Source organism: Silurus meridionalis, chromosome 10 (genome assembly GCF_014805685.1).
Source record: "Silurus meridionalis isolate SWU-2019-XX chromosome 10, ASM1480568v1, whole genome shotgun sequence".
In the NCBI taxonomy this organism is placed as follows: Eukaryota; Metazoa; Chordata; class Actinopteri; order Siluriformes; family Siluridae; genus Silurus; species Silurus meridionalis.
Window position 1 is genome coordinate 6,042,573 of NC_060893.1, and position 25,462 is coordinate 6,068,034.

Consider the following 25,462-nt stretch of genomic DNA (forward strand, 5'->3'; position numbering starts at 1 on the left):
TCTGACAACTGGTTTAACCAATTTGTACTCAATTACTTATGCAATGATCTGAAGCCAAAATGATTTTGGGGGTTAAGTTTATTCCAGTGAAAATAGTAAAATATTTATTGATCATCATGAACATAAACAACTGAAAATGTAGGAAACATTGTTACACTGTGATGTGCTACCTGGATGTCATGCTCTTACTCTTTTCTACATTATGTTCAATAACTGAAAGAAGAAAAATGCTTCTACTTGATGCTAGGAGGTGACATCGAAGTAGATGAAAATAGTTTATGTAGTGGATATTAACATTCCTGGAGCTTCCAGACCCTGAGCTCGGGTTACTGTGTATGAGGAGCGGACAGTTGTACACAATCTAATAAATCAATGTACCAAAGCATTCGCAATTTGATAAAAGTAACAAGAAATTGCTGTAATGATGTGCACAAGTGACATGATGTGGAGGTTGAACAAGTCAAGTCAAGTCAAGTTTATTTCTATAGCGCTTTTCACAACAGACATTGTCTTAAAGCAGCTTTACAGAAATCAACAGTCAAGGTGAATGGTGTGCATTTATCGCTGATGAGATAAATGAAGTGTAGTAAACAAAATCAATTTGGACCACTAGGATGGATGGATGGATGGATGGATAGATAGATAGATAGATAGATAGATAGATAGATAGATAGATAGATAGATAGATAGATAGATAAATGAAGTGTAGTAAACAAAATCAATTTGGACCACTAGGATGGATGGATGGATGGATGGATGGATGGATAGATAGATAGATAGATAGATAGATAGATAGATAGATAGATAGATAGATAGATAGATAGATAGATAGATAGATAGATAGATAGATAGATAGATAGATAGATAGATAGATAGATGAAGTGTAGTAAACAAAATCAATTTGGACCACTAGGATAGATAGATAGATAGATAGATAGATAGATAGATAGATAGATAGATAGATAGATAGATAGATAGATGAAGTGTAGTAAACAAAATCAATTTGGACCACTAGGATAGATAGATAGATAGATAGATAGATAGATAGATAGATAGATAGATAGATAGATAGATAGATAGATAGATAGATAGATAGATAAATGAAGTGTAGTAAAAAAAAGTTTGAACCACTAGAATGGATAGATAGATAGACAGACACACACGCGCGCGCGCAAACACAGACAGACAGACACACACACACACACACACACCATTTTGAAGAATGTGACGTCAGAGAAGAGTTTCTGTCCTGCACGAGCTCGGATCCTGTTCCTTTTGTTTTCCGAGGCCGTGTGTAAATGAACACACCCCTACAGCAAGCAGCGTCACGAGACCTGCAGGCGCTGAGGAGCCGCTCAGCAGGTGCTTTCCAGCCGAGTGAACTGCTCTAAGACGCCGAGACTCAAAACCGTCTCTTGTTCCTTCATTTTACGTTTGAACACAGCGTTTCTTTTAAAGCCTTTACACAACTTTTCAGCAACATAAAGCCCATGACTGAATCAGTGCCGTGGGACTGAGCGCTGTTGCCATGGCGCTCTCCGAGCTGTACACCAAGGTAGGGTTCAAACGGAAGTACCTCAGTTATAAAGTTCTGATTAAAACTTTATTCTTTCTCAAATCTTCATTTCCTTTTTAAACAAACTTTTATATTAAAGCCTAGGAAATCTTAAAGCATCTGTTGGGTTTCTGTTTGGAGTAAAAAGTTGCCCCAAGTGCAACATATGGTAGAAATCCATGTTCACCTGTGCACTTGGGATTGTTGAGGGTCTTCTCAAAAACCAATACTAGAGAAATTAAACTTTATATATTTTAGCCAGCAGCTTGTATAGCAGTACAGATTTACTGTCCTCTGCAAATACCTCAACATACAGCTATTATTGTCAAAATAACTGGCAACACAAGTGAGTAGACCCTAATTGAACATGTCAAAAATCTGTCAATATTTTGTGTGAGCACATGTTATCTAGCACTGCTTTAATCCTCCTGGACATGGAATTCACCAGAGCTGCACAGGTTGTTGCTGGGATCCTCTTCCACTCCTCCATAATGACATCACGGAGCTGCTGGATGTTAGACACATGGTGCCTCTCCACCTTCTGCTTGAGGATCCTCATAGATGCTCAATAGGGTTCAGGTCTGGAGTCATACTTGGCAACTCCATCACTTTCAGCTTCCTCAGCAAGGCAGTTGTCATCTTGGTGGTGTGTTTTGAGGCTTTATTATGTTGGAAACTGCCATTCAGCCCAGTTTCTAAATGGAGGGCATCATGTTCTACTTCAGAAGGTCACAGTACAAATTGGAATCCATGTTTCCATCAATGAGCCACAGCTCCACAGAACCAGCAGCACTCATGCAGCCCCGGACCATGATGCTACCACCACCATGCTTGACTCTAGGCAAGACACAATTTTCTTGGTGCCCCTCACCAGGGCGTCACCAGACATGCTGGACGTCATCTGATCCACAGATGTTTATCTTAATCTCATCAGACAAACCCATTTTGGAAAACCTCTGTATGACCCTGGCTAATGTACAGCAACTCACTTTGGGTGTGTTGCCAGTTATTATATTAATGGGTGTATGTTGAATTATTTTTTAGAAGACAGTAAAGCTGTACTACTATACACGTTGCATTTGACTACTCTAAAATATATCCATGTTTCATTTCTATAGTATTGTCCCTTGAGAAGATCTACTAAAATGGTTGCTGAAATGTGAGGGGTGTACTCACTTTTGTGAGATATGGAACCTGTGGGTTTCACTCTTTTTTTTTTTTTCACTTTCTAAGATTAAATGACTTCCAAAAACATTTCTAAATGTGTGTGTGTGTGTGTGTGTGTGTGTGTGTGTGTGTGTGTGTGTGTGTGTGTGTGTGTGTGTTTCAGTATAACAGAGTATGGGTGCCGGATGCGGAGCAGGTGTGGAAGTCAGCTGAGCTCCTGATAGACTACACACCTGGAGATCCAGCTCTACACTTGCAGCTAGAAGATGGAACTGTAAGCAATACATATATTTAAATAAATGGTGATCTGGACTGATGAGTCAGAAATATTTGGCTGAAGCAAAAAAAAAAAAGTTGTTTGCCAAAGGGCTGGAGAGCAGTAATGAGTGTCTACAGCCAACATTGAAGCATGGTGGAAGGTGTTCATGTTCGGGGATGCATTTTTGCAAATGGAGTTGGAGATTTGGCCAGGATTAATGGTGCCCTCAATGTAGTGAAATTATCTGTCATGCATTACATCATTGAATAAATCAACAGTGGTTCATCAGGTTGCAGGATACCATCAGTCTAAAACTCTGTGTACTAGGAATTATAGCACACTTTTTTACGTGTTTCACGGCCCGTTGTTTGAAGATTACAGCCAGTTACTCAGCTGTTTGGACATAGGGATGAATTGGGCAACCCTGGTCTAGATCCAAGGCCCAGATTGGATATATATATAACTCTAGGTTTTGGAATGTGGCTGTAGGGGTTTGTGTTCAGTCATGGAGCTTGCATTTGCTTCCAGCGAGGAGAAATAAAAATTTGCATCGTATAAAGACGTTCTGCCCAGTTGTGTGATTTTTATGTGTGGCAACAGTTTGGTAAAGGAAACATATTGGTGATGGTCAGGTGCCCACATAGTTTTGGCCGTACAGTTTGTATTTGATTAGTATTTTATTTAATGTAATTTGTTAGTGTAACTTACTTTATTAATTTCATTTATTTATTATAGTACAAATTTAGTCTGTGAATTTCTATAGGTCTAATTAAAGCTTTAACATTTTACAGCTTTTTATTAGTTTTTAGACAGACAGACAGACAGACAGACAGACAGACAGACAGACAGACAGACAGACAGACAGACAGATAGATAGATAGATAGATAGATAGATAGATAGATAGATAGATACTTCCTTCCTGTATTGTCATTGCAATGACAACAAACATTGAAATGCAGTTTAGCATCTACCAGCAGTGCAAATAGCAGCAATTGTGCAAAATTGACAAGTACAGATAAATATGTATGTTATATGTACATTAGGGGTGTGGCGGTACACAAAATTCACGGTTCGGTACCTCCCTCGTTTTTTAGAAATGCAAAATAAGATTGCTTGTTTTTTTTATTTTTTAATAACAAAGTTTATTATTATCATCATCAACATTTAAAAGCTTGCATTTTTCAAACAATTTAAAATAGAATGCCTGCTTGGTTAAATAATATATAAAATAATATTTTATACAAATGAAATAGAATAAATTAAATTAATGCAATACACGTTTTTTATTTCGATTAAATTAAGGAATCAATTAAATTGGCACAAATTAAATTGATTAAATACAATTTTATCAAAATCAATAAAGAAATAGTTTTCATTTGTTAGGCCCTATTTGGGTAATACAGATGTGTGTGTGTGTGTGTGTGTGTGTGTGTGTGTGTGTGTGTGTGTGTGTTTTACAGTTAATATTTAATTTTCTAAAGATATGATCTACTCAACTGTTCTACTTATTTCAGCATACTTTATCAAACGTCTTCATTCCTTCCATCCTTTATTCATTCACTTCCTCTATATTTCCTCCTTTTCAAAGAAACTGTGTTGAATTCCACAAATCGTTTCATCTTGTGTTTTAAATATTTATAAAATAGTATTAGTTTTGTAGCTGGCAGATTCTGTACAAACCATATAAGAATATCATAAGCTGATGCTGATTTTTTTGGTTGATTTTTTTTGTCCTTCAGGAGATCCATTACCCGGTGGAGGTGAACGGTCAGTTACCTCCACTTCGTAACCCAGATATCCTGGTGGGGGAGAATGACCTAACCGCTCTGAGCTATCTCCATGAACCGGCCGTGCTGCACAACCTGCGTGTCAGATTTGTGGATTCTAAAATCATATACACGTACTGTGGTAGGTAAGATAGCAAGTTGGGAGTGAGCATTGTTGCCAGAAGTTGAATTGTTTTATGATCTTACACAGCCGATAAGACACAGAAGCTACTGTGGGACCTGGCAGGGAGCTAAATAAAATGCTGTTTGACTTTGCTGTGGTTCAGAAGTTTACATACGATTAATCATGGAGCTGGTATTTGGGTAGTGTTTCACCAAAAAATGCTTGGAAATGAATTGCAGTGTTTAGTGTTCCTGAGGTTTGCTATCAAGTTACAGCGCATACAATGACAAACAAAACAATCCTATATGTATAGTCCTATAAGGCCATCCAGTAAAAGTGAAAAAGCAGGTTTTTATATTATCTAAATGAGAGAGAAATGTGGGAAACCCACTGAATAAAATCTAAGCTTGAATGAATTATGCACATTTTTACAAAACCTTTCTTACTATTAATAAGCAGTCAATTCATTAAATAAAACTTCAAATGGCTTAATACACTATCACCCAATCATCTAATTATTAGTTTCAATTGTCACAAAAGGTGTCACAAAACACTCATGGCCCCAACCCTCATACATCTTTATATTTTCATGTTATTCTGGAATTCCTCTTTCCTCGTATTTACATGCTTCTCTTTCCGTGTTTTTTTGCACCTCAGGCATTATCCTAGTGGCGATTAATCCGTATAAACAGCTTCCCATTTATGGAGATGCAGTCATTCGTGCTTATTCTGGCCAGAACATGGGAGATCTGGATCCTCATATATTTGCTGTGGCAGAAGAAGCTTATAAACAGATGGCAAGGTAAAGTGTATTCCAGCATTCAGGTAAATACTATTAATATGTGCATCGTAAGATATAATATATGACATCATCAATCAAAATATGGTAATAATCCTGTAGTATTAATGCGACATTCCAGTTTTTATGATTCTGGGGATGACTGACATTTTATATTATATATCTCAAAAGTACACTACACTTTTTCAACAGCTTCCTACATTAAATATTTAAAGTATAGTAAATATATACTCCTAATTTATATATATTTTTTTATTTTTGCCCCCTGCAAACTACAACACACAGCAAAATTGTCACATGCTTGCTTTAGATTGCAATGTTTCAATGCTTGTGCATTATTAATTTTTTTTATTCAAATATATATAAAATAAAACGACTCATATTCTCAGTGAGATCTATTACACTTTTTGCTATGCTGTTTATGTAGCTGTCATATTCTTTATAGATAACCGTAGATGCAGTGCGCACTTATACACTCGCCTGCTCTTTTAACGCATATACTGTAATGTTTTTATACAGGAACAACAAGAATCAGTCCATTATAGTCAGTGGCGAGTCCGGGGCGGGAAAGACTGTGTCCGCTCGCTATGCTATGAGATACTTCGCAGTGGTCAGCAAATCGAGCAAAAACACTCAGGTGGAAGACAAGGTTTTGGCATCGAACCCCATCACTGAAGTACTGTGGTCCATTTTATATAGCAATTACTTTACGCTATTATATAAAGCTAATAGTAGATGAAAACACACTATGCTGTGCTCTTTTACTGTATATTTGCAGGCAATAGGTAACGCAAAGACCACCAGGAATGACAACAGCAGCCGATTTGGGAAATACAGTGAAATCAGCTTTGACCAGAGATACCAGATCATTGGTGCTAACATGAGGACATACCTTCTAGAGAAGTCTAGAGTGGTTTTCCAGGTGAAGACGTTGTGGACAGATTATTTTGTGTTTTAAAGTGTTACTGCACCACAAATGCACGAAAGCACAATCAAAGTAGTTGATAATTATACATTTTCAGCAGATACTCTTATCTAGATGAACTTATTAATGCAAAGGTACAGGAGTGTAGCAGGCCAATGCGTTAACCACCGAGTTAGCACCTCTAGGTTAAGATGATGTGGTTTTATCATTTTTGGTTTACGATTTTGAAACCCATCCAAAAAAGACACACACGTCTATGTCTATAGTTTTGCCCCACTTTAGCCACATTGCATCATTGTTCAGGTCTTATGATGTCATTAATTTCTCAATTCGGATACTTTTTTAGTCAGTATATGAATAAATATTGGATTTCACCATCAGCCATTTATTTTTTTAATATGATTTGTTTTACCTCCAGTCAGAGAATGAAAGAAACTACCACATCTTCTATCAGATGTGTGCTTGTGCAGACCAACCGCAATTCAAGAGCTTGAGACTGTGTGAGTGTGTATGCTAAGTATCTCATTGCACAATTAAATATGCATTTTTAAATCATTTCATTTATATGATGCTCATGGTGTATATGATATGCAAAAGATATCTATTTTTTTTTTTTATTTCATTTCTAACAAAAGTGAGTGCAGACAAGTTTTACTACACCTGCATGGGAGGGGAGACGGAAATCCAAGGAGTGGACGATCGTGCCGACATGGCTGAAACCTGCCGCACTTTCAATCTACTGGGTAGAGACTTTACACTTTTGTCTCATCTGTAGCATGACTTCATATTTTTTGTTTATTTATTGATAAATGATGTGTTCCAAGTGTATTGCATAGCACTGGATTGTACTTTTTTCTTCTGTAGGATTGAAGAATGAATTTCAGAGCGATGTATTCAAGATGGTGGCAGCGATTTTGCATTTGGGCAATGTGGTGATCAGAGCAGTTGGCTCAGACCAGTCATCCATCAGTGTAAGGAACACTTAGCTTACGACATAGCTGATTAATCCTTTACCTCAAATTATCTATGTACAACAATGTACATGTATGTACCCAATTCCACAAAAGTTGAGAAAATGTGCAAAATGTAAATAAAAACGGAATGTAATGATTTGCAAAACTCATAAATATATAATCTATTCACAATAAAACCAAAAAAGTTGACAGGGTCACGTTTACCTCTGTTTAACATTACGTCTTCTGTCTGCATACATGGGAACTGAGGAGGTCAGTTGTTGAAGTTTTGGGAGAGGAACGTTGTCTTATTTGTGTCTGATACGAGATTCTAGCTGCTCAACAGTTCTGGGTGTCCTTTGTTGTATTTTTCATTTGATGATGCTCCAAATGTTTTCAAATGGGAAAAGGTCTAGACTGCAGGCAGGCCAGTTCAGCACCCGGACTCTTCTACTACGAACTCATGCTAATGTAATCAATGCAGTATGCAGTTATATGCAGGTATTAGCTCTAAAACCTCAGCATTGATGGAGACTTTCCAAATGTGCAAGCTGCCCATTTCACGGGCACTAATGCACTCACATACCAGAGATCAGAGATGTGGCTTTTTGAACTGAGCACTGATAACAAGCCAGATTGTCCCTCTCCTCTTTAGTACAGAGGATGTGGTGTCCATGGTTTCCAAAAAGAAATTTAAATTTTGATTCGTCTGACGACAGAACAGTTTTCCACTTTGCCTCAGTACATTTTGAATGAGCTTTAAGAGAGAATGGGGACGTTTCTGGATCATATTCACGCATGCCTCCATCTTCGCATGATAGAGATTGAACCTGCATTTGCGGATGACACGGCTAATGATTTCTGGAGGTGTTAGTGAACCCATGCAATGATCTCCATTACAGAATCCTGACTGTTTAAAATGCAGTGCAACCTGAGTGCCTGAAGATCACCTGCATCTAATATAGATTTTTCCCCCCACCCTTGTCCCTTGTTCACAGAAATTTCTTCAGATTCTTGGAAACTTTTGTTCATTATCATACACTATAAATTATGAGATATTCATTATTCAATACAGACATTATTCTGAAAGGGTTCCACAGCTTGTAGACACAGTCTTTTACTTTACTTCTGTGAAACTCTATCTCTCTAAGATGCACTATTTATACACAATCATCTTACTGACCTGTCAATTAACCTAATTTAAATAACACTTCAATAATTCTGTCCCACAATGTTTTCACAATGTCCCAACTTTTTTGGAATTGGGTTTGCAATAATCGTATTGCTTCTATTGATTATGATTGAAAATCATCACAAAAGTAGCAGTAAAATTCTTTATTTTCCAGTCGACTGACTCTCACCTGGCAGTGTTCTGCGATCTGCTCGAAGTCAGAGAAGAAAACGTGTGTCGCTGGTTATGTTCTCGGCGCATCCTCCTGGCATCTGAGACCGTGATCAAACCGCAGCCAAGGGATCGTGCAATAAATGCTCGCGATGCACTGGCCAAGCATCTTTATTCTTACCTCTTCGATTGCATCATCCACAGGATTAACCAAGCCCTGCGTGTGCCTGGAAAACCACACTCTTTTATTGGAGTGCTGGATATCTATGGGCAAGATAAAGTTTTTTGTGTGGATTGGTTAAGTGCAGTGGTTCTCAAACGTGGTTCTGTGCACTAGTACGTCAACTGAGGTTTTAGTGATGTTTCAGTGTGGTGTGCTGTGTAGAATTTATATAATTATTATCTAATCTAGATTCTAGAATTTCTATGCGGCCCCCTAGCGACCTCTGGTGGTCCCCCCGTGGGGCCACGGCCCCCAGTTTGAGAACCACTGGTTTAGTGTATTTTTCTAAATAATAAGCTCTTATTTGTATGTATTAGACTTTACTCTCAACACTTGATGAAATAGATCCTTTTCTAAAGTACTTTTGTCTTTTGGGATATTACAGATTTGAAACTTTCGATATAAATAGTTTTGAGCAGTTTTGCATCAACTACGCCAATGAAAAACTACAGCAACAGTTTAACTTGGTAGGTTCCCTAGTTTTTTTTAAAATCTTCAATCAGGTTGTTCACTGAATTAGGGATCAGACTGACCAACTCTTCCTATCTGTCTGGTTACTTCCTGTTAGCACGTGTTTAAACTAGAGCAAGAGGAGTACATGAAGGAGGACATCCCCTGGACGCTGATTGATTTCTATGACAACCAACCAGTCATCGATCTTATTGAAGCCAAAATGGGCATCCTGGACTTGCTGGATGAGGAGTGTCTGGTGAGAAAATAGAATCTGTCTACAGCAATTGAATACGAATGTGTGTTTTTAATTTTCCATTGTTTGACGTCAGCGTTCTGTTTGCTCTACAGTTTCCTCAGGGTACTGATAACAACTGGCTGCAAAAGCTCTATAATTATTTGAGCTCAAAGCCTATGTTTGAGAAACCTCGTCTATCCAATGAGGCGTTCGTGATCCATCACTTTGCAGACAGGGTGAGAGGACATTCTGCATCTCTGGTTTCTGCTGATGCTACAGGTGATACATTTATTTGTCAGAGTTGATAAAAATGTGATTTAAATCCACTTTTTATTTTCCAGGTAGAATATCAGTGTAGAGGTTTCCTTGAGAAGAATAGAGACACCCTTTACGAAGAGCTGGTGGACATAATGAGAGCCAGCAAGGTACAAACGGTTACTTGCCCTAGACTATATGTGTATTTAAAAATTTGAATTATTATGATTTTTTTTTTTATTTAGTGTTTAATAGAGCAGTTTTGCACAATTTTGTACCAAAGACCTCATTTAACTACCTGTAAAAGTATATACTGTATGACTCATGGAAAAGATTGGATTTAAAAAATGCTACTATTTTAAAGAAATAGCAAAAACATTTTTTTTTTAAACGTTAAACCCTAAATAATGGGACGATTCATAATCATCTGACTTTTTCTTCGTCTCAGATTTATATTTATTTGCAGTCACATACATCTTTGAAACCTTTTGTTGTCAGTTTCCTCTCTTGGCAGGTTTCTTTAATGAAGAGGATCAAAGTTCTGTGCATACAACGAAGCGTGTCAAAGTGAAAGCAGCACGACCTGGAGTCAAACCGGCCAATAAGCAACTTAGAAGCACCGTAGGAGATAAGGTGCACATTCAAACGGGTCAACATTGCAATCTTTTTCGATAAAATCTAGCATCCTTCACTGTAATATACGAGGTGGTATCAAAAGGTTTGGAGACTTGCTCTGTTTACAAGAAAGTACTTTATTTATCTAGGTTTACACACAATCACCTTCAAAACAGTCCCATTGCACAGCAATACAGCGCTCCCGGTGTTCCTGCCACCTCTGGAACTTGTCCTGGAAGTCTTCTTCTCGAAGCGTGTCAAACACCTTGCGCTGGATCTTCTTCATCATCTTCGGGATGAAGGCGAGATTCTGAACAGTCGGGTGGATCCGGAAGTAAGATTATGGTGTGTCCGGTGAGAAACTCACCTGTGAGGGGAGCTCGGTGACGGCGTTCTTTGTCGTCATGGAGCATCCAGTTGAAATGATGAAATCGCAGGCGTGGTCAGAATAGCACCAGTTGCACAGTTTAGAAGTATACAGGACTTTGTCTTTCGGCACACTCACTTATAAAGGCCGGTGCTCCCTGTGACTGTGCGTGACGCCTTGTGCTGCCATCTGTTGGCGTGTTACAAAACTAAACTCGAAACTTTTTGATGCCACCTCGTATAATGCTTTAAAAACTGACAGCCATTTTAATTTGAACAAAATCTTATTACTTTCTGTTTTCCTCTTCTTCTTTTTTTTTATTTTTTTATTTACTTTGTCTGGTTTTCTCTTTTTCTGATAATTACTTCAGTTTCGGATTTCATTGTATCTTTTGATGGAAACTCTCAACGCTACTACACCGCATTACGTCCGCTGCATTAAGCCTAATGAGCAGAAGCTGCCCTTTGAGTAAGTAATTCCAATTTATATATAACTTTATTTATCATTTTATTCCTTTGTTGGTTCATGGTTCCAATGTGCGTGTCCACAGATACGATTCAAAGCGTGTGGTGCAGCAGTTGCGGGCTTGTGGAGTACTAGAAACTGTTCGAATTAGTGCTCAGAGCTACCCGTCTAGGTAAACATCAGATGCTTGGGGGGGGGGAGTCTTGGTTTTGGTGAAAATCGGAAACATGATATTAAAATGTAATGAAATATATGCACTTTACTGTCCAGTTGCAGGTATCTGATACTCTCAAGTGTGCAGTGAATTTGAATTGGGACTTGTTGCTTTTGCAGGTGGACCTACATTGAGTTCTACAGCCGTTACAGTATTCTAATGAGCCAGGCAGAGCTCAGATTGGGGAGAAGAAGCAAACGTGTAAAACAGTGCTGCAGAGGCTCATACATGTAAGCAATGCTTCATGTACACTAACACCCTTTATTCATTACTCATAAACTCATAAATGCTATGAACTTTATATCCAGAAGCATTTCTGTTTTTCATTTGTTGAACTTTTTTCAGGTAACTTGTGCATATTCAGGTTCGGGTTTAACACATTTTAAGTGGATTCACCATTCAAATTCTGTTATCCATGTAGTATGGGTGCTATTTTGTCTTGAGCAGTGTGCAGACCAGCACTTGCAATAAAACCTGAAGAAAGTCAATAGGAAATAAAGACCAAAGATCCAAACCACATTCTTTCCATTTGTTGTCAAATGTAATACAATGAGCTTCTCAGTAAAGCTCAAGCTGGAACCCTTATTGTGTCCCAGTTATTCGTGCCCAGTAGTCTAAAGAGCAAAAATGGCACTGTGGGTGGAAGAGATGGCATACTCTTTCTCCTTTGGCAATCACATCATGCTACCCTGCGATGCAACATGACCAGCAGTTCATAGTTAGCTGGAGCCATACAACAATGTCTCTAGTTAAGATACCGACTCCTCTAATGAACCAATTAATATTACTTTTCTTTCCGGTTTTTTGAGTTGCCCAAAAACATCCAGAATGTTAAACGTGAGATACTGTGATTAAATAAGACTGTTGGACTTTTACTGCAGCTCATTTGAATTGAGCAAACAATTTAATCCATTGTCCATTTATTCACATTTCTACAGTTACATCTGAATGCAGATGTGCAGAGTTTTAGGATTAAATCCTCACCAGTGGTAAACGATGTACACAAAGCATGTACTTAAGTGAAATCAGTGATACACTAGGTCGAATATTGCAACAGTCAAACTAAAAGTGCTCCCTATAAACTTCCACTTGAGTAAAAGTACTGAAGTTTTTTGTACTTAAGTATCCAAAGTACTATGATTTATTGTGGCTATAACGTTCCTATTATCATTTTTGTCACAAGGCTCTTACTTAATCAACTCAGAACACCAAATCTATTGATAGACTGATAGATCAAACATATCTATTAAAATGATCTTGAGCCCAAAACCTTCTTTTCAGCTACTTTAAAAACATCCCGCAAATAAGGCCACAGGTGTTGTGGCAAGTCAGAATCAGGAGGTGAACTGACGCCCAGATGTATGTTGTTGTTAAGTAGATACACGATGCGGCAATCAAAACAAGTTGAAAACCGAGCCCGTGCTTTACCCTGATTGGCAGCTTGCCTTGTGCTCAACCAGTTATGTTTTTATCCACTCATAAATAAAAAGGAGTTTAATTTTGCACAACGTAGTGGAGTAAAAATAAAGATATTTGACTTGAAATGTAGTGAGGTTAAAATAAAAGTCTCCCCAAATAAAAATGTGACTTAACTACAGTAACAATTAACAATTTATTTAAAATGCAGCTCTGACTTCATTAAAAATTAGTTCTTGTGTTACATTTGTTAAAATAAAATATATAAATATATTTTTTAAATAAAAAATATTAAGTAAAAATGACTGACACTGATCTTTTCAATACAACAGGACTCTAATCAGTATAAGTTTGGACGGACCAAAATCTTCTTCCGGGCAGGACAGGTGGCGTATCTAGAGAAGCTGCGTTTGGATTATCTGCGCACTGCGTGTGTGACCATTCAGAAACATGTGAGGGGCTGGACTCAGAGACGCAGGTATCTGCGCATGAGACAAGCCGCCATCATCATCCAGCAGTACATCCGTGGCAAGAGGCAGATCAGGTGAGTGATCTAGTCAGATACCTGAACTTCAGTGTTTGTTCAGTTGTGCAGTAGTAAGTGTGATATGTGTTTCTTCTAGGCGCATGGTTACAGCAGCAGCTCTGAAGCAGGGATGGGCAGCTGTGATCATTCAGAAGCACTGTCGTGGCTATCTTGTACGCCGGCTTTACCAGCTCGTCCTGGTGGCTACAGTCACCATTCAGGCATATACCAGGGGGTGCATTGCACGCAAGCGCTACAGAAAGGTTTGTTATGTAGGTCCAATTTTTATGAAATGTCGAAAGCAATGTTTCAAATATTTAATGTTAAATTGTGTGTGTGTGTGTGTGTGTGTGTGTGTGTGTGTGTGTGTGTGTGTGTGTGTGTGTTTATCACTCATGTAGATGGTGGAGGAGCATACGGCTCTGGTAATACAGAAGTACGCTCGGGCCTGGCTGGTGCGGCGCCGCTTCCAGACCATAAGGCGACTCGTCATAAACGTGCAGCTGTCTTACCGGGTCCAGCAGCTGCGCAAGAAATTGGAGGAACAAGTGAGCTCAAAAGCATTTGCAAAACTACACCTGCAAAATTTTATTCTCATTAATTACTGTTTTTGGATATGGAATTAACCTATGAAAAGTGTATAAATTGGATAAATCTGTGATTCTATGATTCAGCTGATTTTTCTTCTTTTTCAGAGTAAAGAGAACCGTGGGTTAATGGAGAGACTGACCAGTCTGGCCAACGCACATGCTCAGGGATTGGAAAAGGTGCAGTCCCTGGAGGTGGAGCTCAGCAAAGCAGCCAACGAGAAGCTTTCTATGGAGGAGAGAGAAAAGAAGAGGAAAGAGGAAACCAGTCAGGTAGGACATCAACACAATATGTATGTTGAATATTGTCTGGATGAGTCTCTGTATGAAACTCTCTTTAATTCTATGCATTATACATCATTCAGAACATGCAATGTTTAATGAAAACCAAAGATACATAAATCAGTAAATGTGATGAATGATATACCATACTAACCATATATAACCATCTATATAATCCATAAGGTGATTGCTCAGCTTCAAAACGAAAGGGATAAAGCCAAGCTGGAGAATCAGGCTCTCCAGGCGAAACTTAAAGATTCCATACAACAAATGACAGGTTTTGCATCTTAGAACGACGTATATTCATAATAAAAATCTATTGTCCACTCAAAACTCAGAAACCAAAATGTGTCTCCCCCCCTCCCAGACCATTTTGAAGAACTGAAGAAAAAGCTCTTAGAGGACCTAGAGAGAGAAGAGAGGCTACGAAAGTAAAAACGAACACATTTACATGCTACATCATGTTACTCACCCCTTTAATTCTATATAGGTTCTGTTACTAAAAAAAAAAAAATTATTTCACTATGGATTGCCAGAGTCGCAGAACACAGCAGTGAGCTGCAGAAGGAGGATTTGGATAAAGAAATTGAGGTGCTGAAGAACGAGAATCGCAAGCTGAGAGAAGCCAAGATCCACCTACAGGCTAAGGCTGAGGAGGACACCCAGATCAACCAAGAGCTCCAGGAGCAGCTTGGTCAGCTCACCAAACATGTCAGGGTAAACTCTGTTGCTAACGAAAGAAGTCTGTAAGTGTTGCAATTATCAAGTGAATCCTTTATTTTATTTTTTATCTTGTGTGAATATTTATTCTCATCTGTGTAGGTGATCCCAGAGTTACATAGGGAGATTCACAGCCTCCAGAATGAAAAAACTGAAGCAGACAGAAAGTTGAGGGAGCAAACTGAGCAGACCAGAGGTACAATCTGATGAGTACAGTAAAACAAATATATATAAATAATCATAAATCTAATCAAATGTATTACATACCAATTTTATTCATACAGAGAAAGTGTAGTGCAATGCTTTTTACGACTGTACAAAAGAAATATAATATACCGTATTTTCCGGACTATAAGCCGCTACTTTTTCCCCACGTTTGGACCCCGCGGCTTAAACAATGAAGCGGCTAATTTATGAATTTTTCCTGGGTTTTTCCCGGTTTCACAAACTTCAAGCCAAAAAACTGAGCGACATAACATTAGACCAATTAAATTTCCGAACGGAAACGAAAAAACGCACCTCACCTGTGTTCTGAGCTGCACGACATCGGGAGAAAAAACTTCCACCAGGTGATTTTTAAACGCATGACGATGCCAAAAGAAAAACTCCCGAGAGAAATAGTTGTGAAAGGAAGGAGGAAGACAGTGAACAATGACTTTCTTGGTCGGCTACTGTTTAGATACAAGCCGTTGTAACGCGTTGAGTCTGGGTGAAGGGAGAGCTCGCTAACTCCAGTTGCAACAGAAATCATATAAGCACAGACAGGTTTCCAAAACTCGTGCTTTTTTATTTTTCTTGGCAACAGCGTTATGGGTTAGTCAAAGAAACTTAGAAATGAGCATCAGAAAATAATGACATAATCCTCGTCTTGAACACACGCAGTAATACCGGAAAAATGCTGTGCCGTTCTTTTCCCAAAATACCGCTATGCTCCTAAAGGAAGCGCAACATATTTCACCCGTTACACCGTGTGTAACGTGTCTTTCTTTAAAGCCTGTGTAAAGTACATTAGTGTAGCGGCTTATTTATGTTAAAAATTAAAATATTTGTCAAATTCAGTGGGTGCGGCTTATATATGGGTGCACTTTATAGTCCGGAAATTACAGTATATATACTTGTTCGATGCTCATCAGTTTCAGCACAGAATTACGGACGAGTACCGATGTATAAGTGTATAAAATGTATGCTTGAGTATGGCAGCGAAATCAGAAATTGACCAGTTACAAAAATTCAACATTTTTGTTTTTCTTTTTTCAGCAAAAATGAACATGATCGCTAGGCAACTTCTGGGTGACACAAAGGAAGAGGAGACCATTAACAGGTCCTGATAAACATTTGATATGATATTAATACACCTGTCTTCGAAATTATAAACTAAATATGAAATAAAGCCAGTCGTGCGAAGTTTTAAATTTCTTTTGCATCTTATTCAATAGGCCTTGAGAAGCAAGTGTATTTATAAAAATCTTAAAATTCAGTCCATGATTTTTAACTTTCCTCCTAACAATTCAAGCCAAATAAAGATTAAGTTTATCGTCATTCACACATATTAACAGTTGGTTTTATTAAAGGTTCACAAAAGAGACCACAGAAGCTGCTGATGACAAAGATCTACAGTTTGCATTTAATGGGCTGCAGAACGCAACCAGGTTGGTACACAAAGCGTTTTCAAAACTAATCTAGACGTGGCATCAACAGTTTCAACACAAAAAAATTATTAAAAAAAATTACAATTCAATAATAAATAACATAATTTCCAAACTACAACTTTAACACTCAGACGTTTAAGAATATGACGATACAATTTTTACATTACGTTAATTAGGATTACTTTCGTAAGGAAAGCCACGCAGAATCAGAAGGAAACCGAGACACTTTTCTATGATGTCATGTTTTTAGAAGGAACTTGAAATAATAATTTGTTATACAAAAATGTATTTCATATAAAAATATATTTGACTCCCCCTAAAATCTGTCTTCTATTTTTATATTTCTATTCTTATTATTTTTATGTCTTTATTACTGTCACAGCAGGTTTTCTGTACTATCAACAGATCTGGTAGATAGAATTCATTTAAGAGTAGTGCTATAGTAAATATACGTTCACAAATATGGCAGCCTGGTGCAGCAGTTAGGGTTGCCACTTCACTACTCATGTTCTCCCTCTGTATATCTGGGATTTCTCCAGTTCTTTCAACCTCTCACACACATACCTGTGTGCATTATATTTTAAGTTTGACTGTGTTTTAATGTCTAATGCCCAGTGTTTGTAGGAAAGGGTCGACTTTTACTATTAGTGTAAACACAATAAACAGTTTTATAATAGAATACATTCATGAATGGATATGTATTGTTTCTTAAACTTTTTTTTTTCCTTGCTTAGGCTTGTGGAGGCTCACTTACGGGAACAAAGGGAAATCAACGAAAGTAAGCTGGAGGCACTGGTTTTCAAAAACGATCACCTGACTAAAGAGAACCATCAGCTGCAAACCCTCTTTCAAGAGAAGAGCGATGTCAACCACAGCTTTGGTCAGGAGGTGGCCCGGCTCACTGCGGAAAACATGGTACTGTATATCAAACACTAGGGTGAAGAATATAAATATTTCTTATTGTATGAACATTTAAGCGGATTTAAGCGTATCCGTGTTGTATGTAGGTGATCCCTGAACTGAAGCAACAGGTAACGGAGTTACAGCGTCACAGACAAGAGCTGGAAACACAACTAGAGGAACAACGACATGAGATGACTGGTGAGATCTTTACAATCAAACCACTTCTGCATTTGAGTCAGGATTACCTGTAATTTTATTTACTTACTTATTTCGATTTGTTTGCCAGAAAATAATATAAGGGTATCCAATGAGCTTCAGCATAAGCTTGAGGAGGAAGGCTCACAGAGAAGGTACCTACCATGTTTTCATTTTTTTTCTATCCTGAATGCATGTTCTGTGAGTATATGAGTATGTCATGTGTGAGATTTTCTACACACAGGCTTTTGGAGAAGAGGAACAGGGAAAGTGAGAGAGAAAGGGAGAAGATGGACAAAAGGTTAGAGGAGTTTGAGGAGACCATAGAGCAACTTAAGAGACATCAGCAAACGGACAACGAAACCAAAAACAAACTCAGACAGGAGACCTCACGTCTTACAGCTGAGAACATGGTGTGTGTTTGTGTATTTCTGTCAACTTTGCACAGCTAATCTTACTAGCGGTTAGATTGAGACCATACGAGGTGGTATCAAAACGATTTTGAGATTAGTTTTTAACACACCAACAGATGGCAGCACGAGGCTGCATATTAAATAATTAATACATATAATAATATTCATTAATAAATTAAATAAATAATAATAAAAAATATAAATAAAATAAATATAATATATATTTATAATATATAAATATATATATATATTTTTTTTTCATAAGCATATATATCAATTTGGTTCACAGGAGTTTGAGGAGCAATTAGATACAAAAGACAGAACCATAAAGAGGCTTCAGGACCAAATCAAAGCTCTTCAGGCACCAGGAAAAGGTAAGCTGCAGAGTCTGGCTTTCTGTGATCTACTGATCTGGGTTAACATTTATTATAATGTATAAGCTCTTTTCTCAACAGTCAGTGAAAAAGCTGGACCAGTTATTCCAAAAGAATACCTTGGCATGCTGGAGTACAGGAAAGAGGATGAAGGCAGGCTTGTACGGGCGTTAATACTTGGTATGTTCCACGTCTTATTGCAGTCTCTATGTGGGTCAAATGTACCTGCATTGGTAGCATGTATTAGCTGGATGTCCTGGAGTTTACCCAACACCACATTAATAAATGTTTTGAGATGCATGGCGTTTTCCAACAGTATGTGGTTTCTCTCCAAGCCGTTCCCACAAAGTTGGAAGCGCACAATTGTGTAATTTGGAGGCAGTAGCATTACATTTTCTCGGAATTTGAAACAGTCGCAAAAGTCACAGAAGTGTCCAAAAATGGACAAACTGTATCAGTGAAGAGGAACAGTTGCCCATAGCTCACTGATTGTGACAGATTACAAGATAGTTGCAAAATTTCCTCGAATAACGGCCATACAAATAGTCAGAAGATTGAAATGAGCGCAGTGTTAATGTCTTTGAGCCTTTCAAATCTGGAATACATGGCAAGGCTAGTATTTGGCATTATAGTCATTGAACACCACATTTCATATGTTTAGGATTTATGTTTGGAGAAAGCAAAAATGCAAACGATTTTGGCTGAGAACTGTTGAGTACAGTGGAGATGAAAAGCAGAATGATGAAAAAAATACGCGGAATTCCAAGGATTATTTTGAAACAACGTTTTGAAGCATACACTGCTTTAGCCCCATTACTTATTATTTATTAAATACACACATAATGCTGCAATTTTTCATTGTTGTGTCCCCTCTTACTCTATATAAATCAAAGAACATGTGTGATCTACAGAGCTGAAACCAAGAGGAGTGGTGGTGAATATGATCCCTGGGTTGGCATCCTATCTGCTCTTCATGTGCGTTCGGCATTCTGACTATCTCAATGACGGAGAGAAGCTGAAGTCCCTCATGCAAGCCATCATCAGTGGAATTAAACAGGTCACCATGGTAAGAACTCCTGGATGCCCATTAGCTCATACAGTGCCTTCCAGAAGTATTATTTTTAGAAACAGATTACAGTAATCCCCCGTTTATCGCGGTGGTTACGTTCCAAAACCGCCCACCATAAACGTACAACCGTGATAAACGGACCCCACCCCAAAAATGCTATTTTATGTATACTGTACTGTATTGACATTATACTTCATTGTAATAAATGTCATTATTTCAACATAAAACTCCATAAAAACAATTTCCTATAAGTTTTTTGGTCTATCGCGAGACACCGGGAAAATCAGCAAAACAAATTAGTTATGTGGCAAATGCAATTCAGCGATAAACCGGGGGCGCCAGATTCAAATCGCGGTAAAGTGGGGGATTACTGAAATTCAGACAACAGCTTTTATTTGATGACTTAAAAAAAAGGAGAAGTGTAGGAGTGTGGAAGTTAAGGTGGGCAGTTTAAATGTTGGTACTATGACTGGTAAAGGGAGAGAGGGAGCTGATATGATGGAGAGGAGAAAGGTAGATATGTTGTGTGTTCAGAAGACCAAGTGGAAAGAGAGTAAGACCAGGAACATTGGAGGTGGGTTTAAACTGTTCTATCATGGTGTGGATGGAAAGAGAAATGGTGTAGGGGTGATTCTGAAGGAAGAGTGTAGTGGAGGTGAAGAGAGTTTCTGATAGGGTGATGAACGTGAAGCTGGAATTTGAAGGGGTGATGATAAATGTCATCAGTGCTTATGCTTCACAAGTGGGTTGTGAGATGGAGGAGAAGGAAAAATTCTGGCGTGAGTTAGATGAAGTGGTAGAAGGTGTACCTAGGAATGAAAGATTGGGGCAGACTTTTTAGGTGAAGGAACAGAGGTTAAAAAAACTAAAATTAAGCGTATGAGTTTTAAACTTTGAGTTCCAGTTTTTCTAAAGATAAAAAGTTTCTTTCATTTGCTGAGTATAATATTTATACAATATTTTTCTTTAATAAATACTGACTTTAAGTATGAAGGACACTAGAAAAGACTGTGTAATACAATATCATAAACAATGGAAGTAGTAGTGGACATGTTGATGTTATCAGCTTGCTTGTCTTTTTTGAAGGACCATCAGGAAAACTTTGAGGTTTTGTCTTTTTGGCTCTCCAACACGTACTACCTGCTCAACTGCCTCAAACAGTACAGCGGAGAAGAAGTGAGTATAATAACTATCATAAGGCCCCTTAAAAACATTGTTAGAAGAAAGCTAAACTCTCAATGTTTCTTCGATAGGAGTTTATAAAGCACAATACACCACGGCAGAATAAAAACTGCCTGCAGAACTTTGACCTGTCCGAATACAGACAGGTGTTCAGCGATCTTGCCATTCACATCCATGACCAGTTTCTCGATGCGATGGAGGATGCTCTGTTCCCTATGATTGGTAAGTTGAAGGTTGTTTTGCTTTTCACTGACCTGAGACCTGTTTTTTTTTCGGTCATGTTAACACCTCTCTGTCGCTCTTCAGTCCCTGGTATGCTGGAGCATGAAAGTCTGCAGGGCATCTCGAGCATGAAGCCAACAGGTTTCCGTAAGCGCTCCAACAGCATGCTGGGAGATGGATTTATAGAGGGCGAGGGCCAGAACTACAGCGTTTCTTCTATCCTACAGCTTCTGAGTGACTACCACAGCTGTATGGCACAGCAGGGCATGGATCCGCAGCTGCAGGGTCAGGCTCTCCGCCAGCTCTTCTACTTAATCGGAGCCACTTCACTCAACAGCATCCTTCTGCGCAAGGACCTCTGCTCCTGCCGCAAGGGCATGCAGATCAGGTGAGAGGGATTGGGAAGGAGATAAGAACTGTACGGGACGACTGTGGGAAATATTTTTCGTACTGCTGACATTACAGAATACAGAAAAAGAGAAGGGAATATTAACTATTAGTATGTTTTCTTGATTTTTCTTGATAATTTCATTTATTTCACTACAATTAGACAATACCTGTTTATTATGCAGTGCCTCTGTGGGATAGTGTTCAGATGCCATTGTGACCTAAACTGCTTTTAGATCTTCATGAAGCCATATACAGGTAGTTCTAGACTTACGATGAAGATGTGTATATAGAGACGTGGCCTAGCTTACCCAGGAGTCTTAAAGAACAGTGATCTGTATGATTTTGTAAAATTTGTATATTTTAATTCATTTGTATCGAAAAAATCGCATGCGTCGAAACTCGAGAACTACCTATTTTAACTTTAGAACCATCTCCACCCCCTAACAGGTGTAATATCAGTTACCTGGAAGAGTGGCTGAGGGATAAAGGCCTTCAGGGCTACAATATTATGGAGACTCTAGGGCCGCTGTCCCAGGCTGCATGGCTCCTGCAGGTGAACAAAACCACGGACGACGATGCAGCTGAGATCCAGCAGAGATGCCACGAGCTCTCACCAGTTCAGGTGTAACAGATGTCCTCACATTCCTCCTTTCTCGTGCCATTTTCAGTGTGCTCACACGTACTCAATTTTTTTTTCTGACCGTGCCTTTTCAGATTGTGAAGATCCTCAACTCGTACACTCCTATCGACGACTTCGAAAAACGAGTTGCGCCGTCTTTTGTGCGGAAAGTTCAGGCAAGTTTGGACTGTACGACTGATCATGTATCGTTCATGGTTTTTTTTTTCCGCAACATGGTTTCATTTTGTTCAAAGTTCAAAGTAGAATTCATGATAATCAGGACTGGGGTTCTGCTTTGTAATAGGCACTGCTTCAGGAGCGTGAGGGCTCAGCTCAACTGATGATGGACGCACAGTACCGCTTCCAGGTTACTTTTCCTTTCTGTTCATCCACACAAGCACTGGAGCTCCTGCAGGTGCCCAACAGCCTTCACCTGAGCTTTGTCACTCTCATATGAGCCCTGACCTTGGACTGCTTCTTCATCACTGGATAATAGCATTTGCTTTAACATGCTTTTTAGGAACTAATTCCTTTTTATGAATCGCACAATAAAATTTTGGGCATTTCATTTTGTACATGAATGAATATATATATATATATATATATATATATATATATATATATATATATATATATATATATATATATATATATATATATATATATATATATATATATATATAAAACACACACACACACTATATTGCCAAAGGTTTGCCGACATGGTCATATGTATGGTATGTGCTTTTAAGCATCACATTCCACAGTTACTGCCAATTTGTAACTCTTCTGGGAAGATGTTCTACTAGATTTTGGAGTGTGCTTTTGGAGATTTGTAAAGACACAAGGGTGTTATTAAAGTCAGGTACTGATGTAGGTGAGGTGAGGAAGCCAGTTAGCGTTCACATTCATCCTACAGCTTCTGAGTGACTACCACAGCTGTATGGCACAGCAGGGCATGGATCCGCAGCTGCAGGGTCAGGCTCTCCGCCAGCTCTTCTACTTAATCGGAGCCACTTCACTCAACAGCATCCTTCTGCGCAAGGACCTCTGCTCCTGCCGCAAGGGCATGCAGATCAGGTGAGAGGGATTGGGAAGGAGATAAGAACTGTACGGGACGACTGTGGGAAATATTTTTCGTACTGCTGACATTACAGAATACAGAAAAAGAGAAGGGAATATTAACTATTAGTATGTTTTCTTGATTTTTCTTGATAATTTCATTTATTTCACTACAATTAGACAATACCTGTTTATTATGCAGTGCCTCTGTGGGATAGTGTTCAGATGCCATTTTGACCTAAACTGCTTTTAGATCTTCATGAAGCCATATACAGGTAGTTCTAGACTTACGATGAAGATGTGTATATAGAGACGTGGCCTAGCTTACCCAGGAGTCTTAAAGAACAGTGATCTGTATGATTTTGTAAAATTTGTATATTTTAATTCATTTGTATCGAAAAAATCGCACGTCGAAACTCGAGAACTACCTATTTTAACTTTAGAACCATCTCCACCCCCTAACAGGTGTAATATCAGTTACCTGGAAGAGTGGCTGAGGGATAAAGGCCTTCAGGGCTACAATATTATGGAGACTCTAGGGCCGCTGTCCCAGGCTGCATGGCTCCTGCAGGTGAACAAAACCACGGACGACGATGCAGCTGAGATCCAGCAGAGATGCCACGAGCTCTCACCAGTTCAGGTGTAACAGATGTCCTCACATTCCTCCTTTCTCGTGCCATTTTCAGTGTGCTCACACGTACTCAATTTTTTTTTCTGACCGTGCCTTTTCAGATTGTGAAGATCCTCAACTCGTACACTCCTATCGACGACTTCGAAAAACGAGTTGCGCCGTCTTTTGTGCGGAAAGTTCAGGCAAGTTTGGACTGTACGACTGATCATGTATCGTTCATGGGTTTTTTTTTTTTTCCCGCAACATGGTTTCATTTTGTTCAAAGTTCAAAGTAGAATTCATGATAATCAGGACTGGGGTTCTGCTTTGTAATAGGCACTGCTTCAGGAGCGTGAGGGCTCAGCTCAACTGATGATGGACGCACAGTACCGCTTCCAGGTTACTTTTCCTTTCTGTTCATCCACACAAGCACTGGAGCTCCTGCAGGTGCCCAACAGCCTTCACCTGAGCTTTGTCACTCTCATATGAGCCCTGACCTTGGACTGCTTCTTCATCACTGGATAATAGCATTTGCTTTAACATGCTTTTTAGGAAATAATTCCTTTTTATGAATCGCACAATAAAATTTTGGGCATTTCATTTTGTACATGAATGAATATATATATATATATATATATATATATATATATATATATATATATATATATATATATATATATATATATATATATATATATATATATATATATATATAAAACACACACACACACTATATTGCCAAAGGTTTGCCGACATGGTCATATGTATGGTATGTGCTTTTTAAGCATCACATTCCACAGTTACTGCCAATTTGTAACTCTTCTGGGAAGATGTTCTACTAGATTTTGGAGTGTGCTTTTGGAGATTTGTAAAGACACAAGGGTGTTATTAAAGTCAGGTACTGATGTAGGTGAGGTGAGGAAGCCAGTTAGCGTTCACATTCATCCCAAAGGTGTTCAGTAGGGTTGAGGTCAGAGCACTATAGAAGGAGAGCTTCTACTCCAACCAATGTAAAGCATATCTTCATGGAGTTTCCTTTGTGCACAGAGGCATTGTCATGCTGGAACAGGTTTGGGTCTCCTAGTTTAAGCGAAGGAAAAATTTCATGCTCCAACATCCTTTGGAACATCCTACAAATTGTGTGCCTTCAGCTTCACGATAAAAGTTTGGGAGAAAACCACATATAGCTGGAAAAGTCAGGTGTCCCAATACTTTTGTTCACAAAAGTACACTATGAATATGCATAATAGTATTTTTATCAAACATTTGCAGCAATTGCTCATAAATGAACAAAATGCCAAATATATTGCCAAAAGTATGTGGACACCTAACTATCACATCAATCTGCGCTTGTTGAAGATACCACTCAGACAAGAACCTTCACTGTGATGTAGAAACATTTTTTAAACAGGTTTGAGCCTATTTGCATAAAAGGGAAATTGTACTGCTACAGTGTCCACACATACTTTATATAGTGTATTCATACTTCTTCTAATGTATTGTGTATCATGTATTCACTTGAACC

The 25,462-nt window shown here is 38.5% G+C and overlaps 2 protein-coding genes across 2 annotated transcripts; both read left to right on the forward strand.

The window, feature by feature from the left end:
- The first annotated feature begins 1,283 nt into the window (after positions 1 to 1,283).
- On the forward strand, positions 1,284 to 22,833 carry LOC124392601 (unconventional myosin-Vc-like). The gene is given in 42 exon segments (XM_046859749.1): positions 1,284 to 1,555; positions 2,886 to 2,996; positions 4,722 to 4,890; positions 5,530 to 5,674; positions 6,191 to 6,347; positions 6,450 to 6,593; positions 7,015 to 7,096; positions 7,232 to 7,339; positions 7,461 to 7,567; positions 8,896 to 9,161; positions 9,500 to 9,581; positions 9,683 to 9,823; positions 9,916 to 10,038; positions 10,144 to 10,227; positions 10,556 to 10,690; positions 11,410 to 11,507; positions 11,590 to 11,676; positions 11,838 to 11,893; positions 11,896 to 11,948; positions 13,467 to 13,678; positions 13,758 to 13,923; positions 14,062 to 14,208; positions 14,356 to 14,520; positions 14,713 to 14,806; positions 14,897 to 14,960; positions 15,066 to 15,246; positions 15,352 to 15,445; positions 16,507 to 16,570; positions 16,821 to 16,898; positions 17,633 to 17,813; positions 17,906 to 17,999; positions 18,088 to 18,151; positions 18,241 to 18,409; positions 18,699 to 18,783; positions 18,865 to 18,963; positions 19,695 to 19,849; positions 20,939 to 21,028; positions 21,106 to 21,256; positions 21,341 to 21,644; positions 22,094 to 22,268; positions 22,361 to 22,441; positions 22,570 to 22,833. Coding segments are annotated over 42 exon segments (5,241 nt in total). The 5' UTR covers positions 1,284 to 1,528; the 3' UTR covers positions 22,723 to 22,833.
- A 349-nt stretch (positions 22,834 to 23,182) lies between these two features.
- Positions 23,183 to 24,533, forward strand: LOC124392603 (unconventional myosin-Vc-like). The gene is made up of 4 exons (XM_046859750.1): positions 23,183 to 23,345; positions 23,793 to 23,967; positions 24,060 to 24,140; positions 24,274 to 24,533. Exons 1-4 carry the CDS (start codon positions 23,209 to 23,211, stop codon positions 24,424 to 24,426), a joined length of 546 nt encoding a protein of 181 aa, XP_046715706.1. The 5' UTR covers positions 23,183 to 23,208; the 3' UTR covers positions 24,427 to 24,533.
- Positions 24,534 to 25,462: the final 929 nt, after the last annotated feature.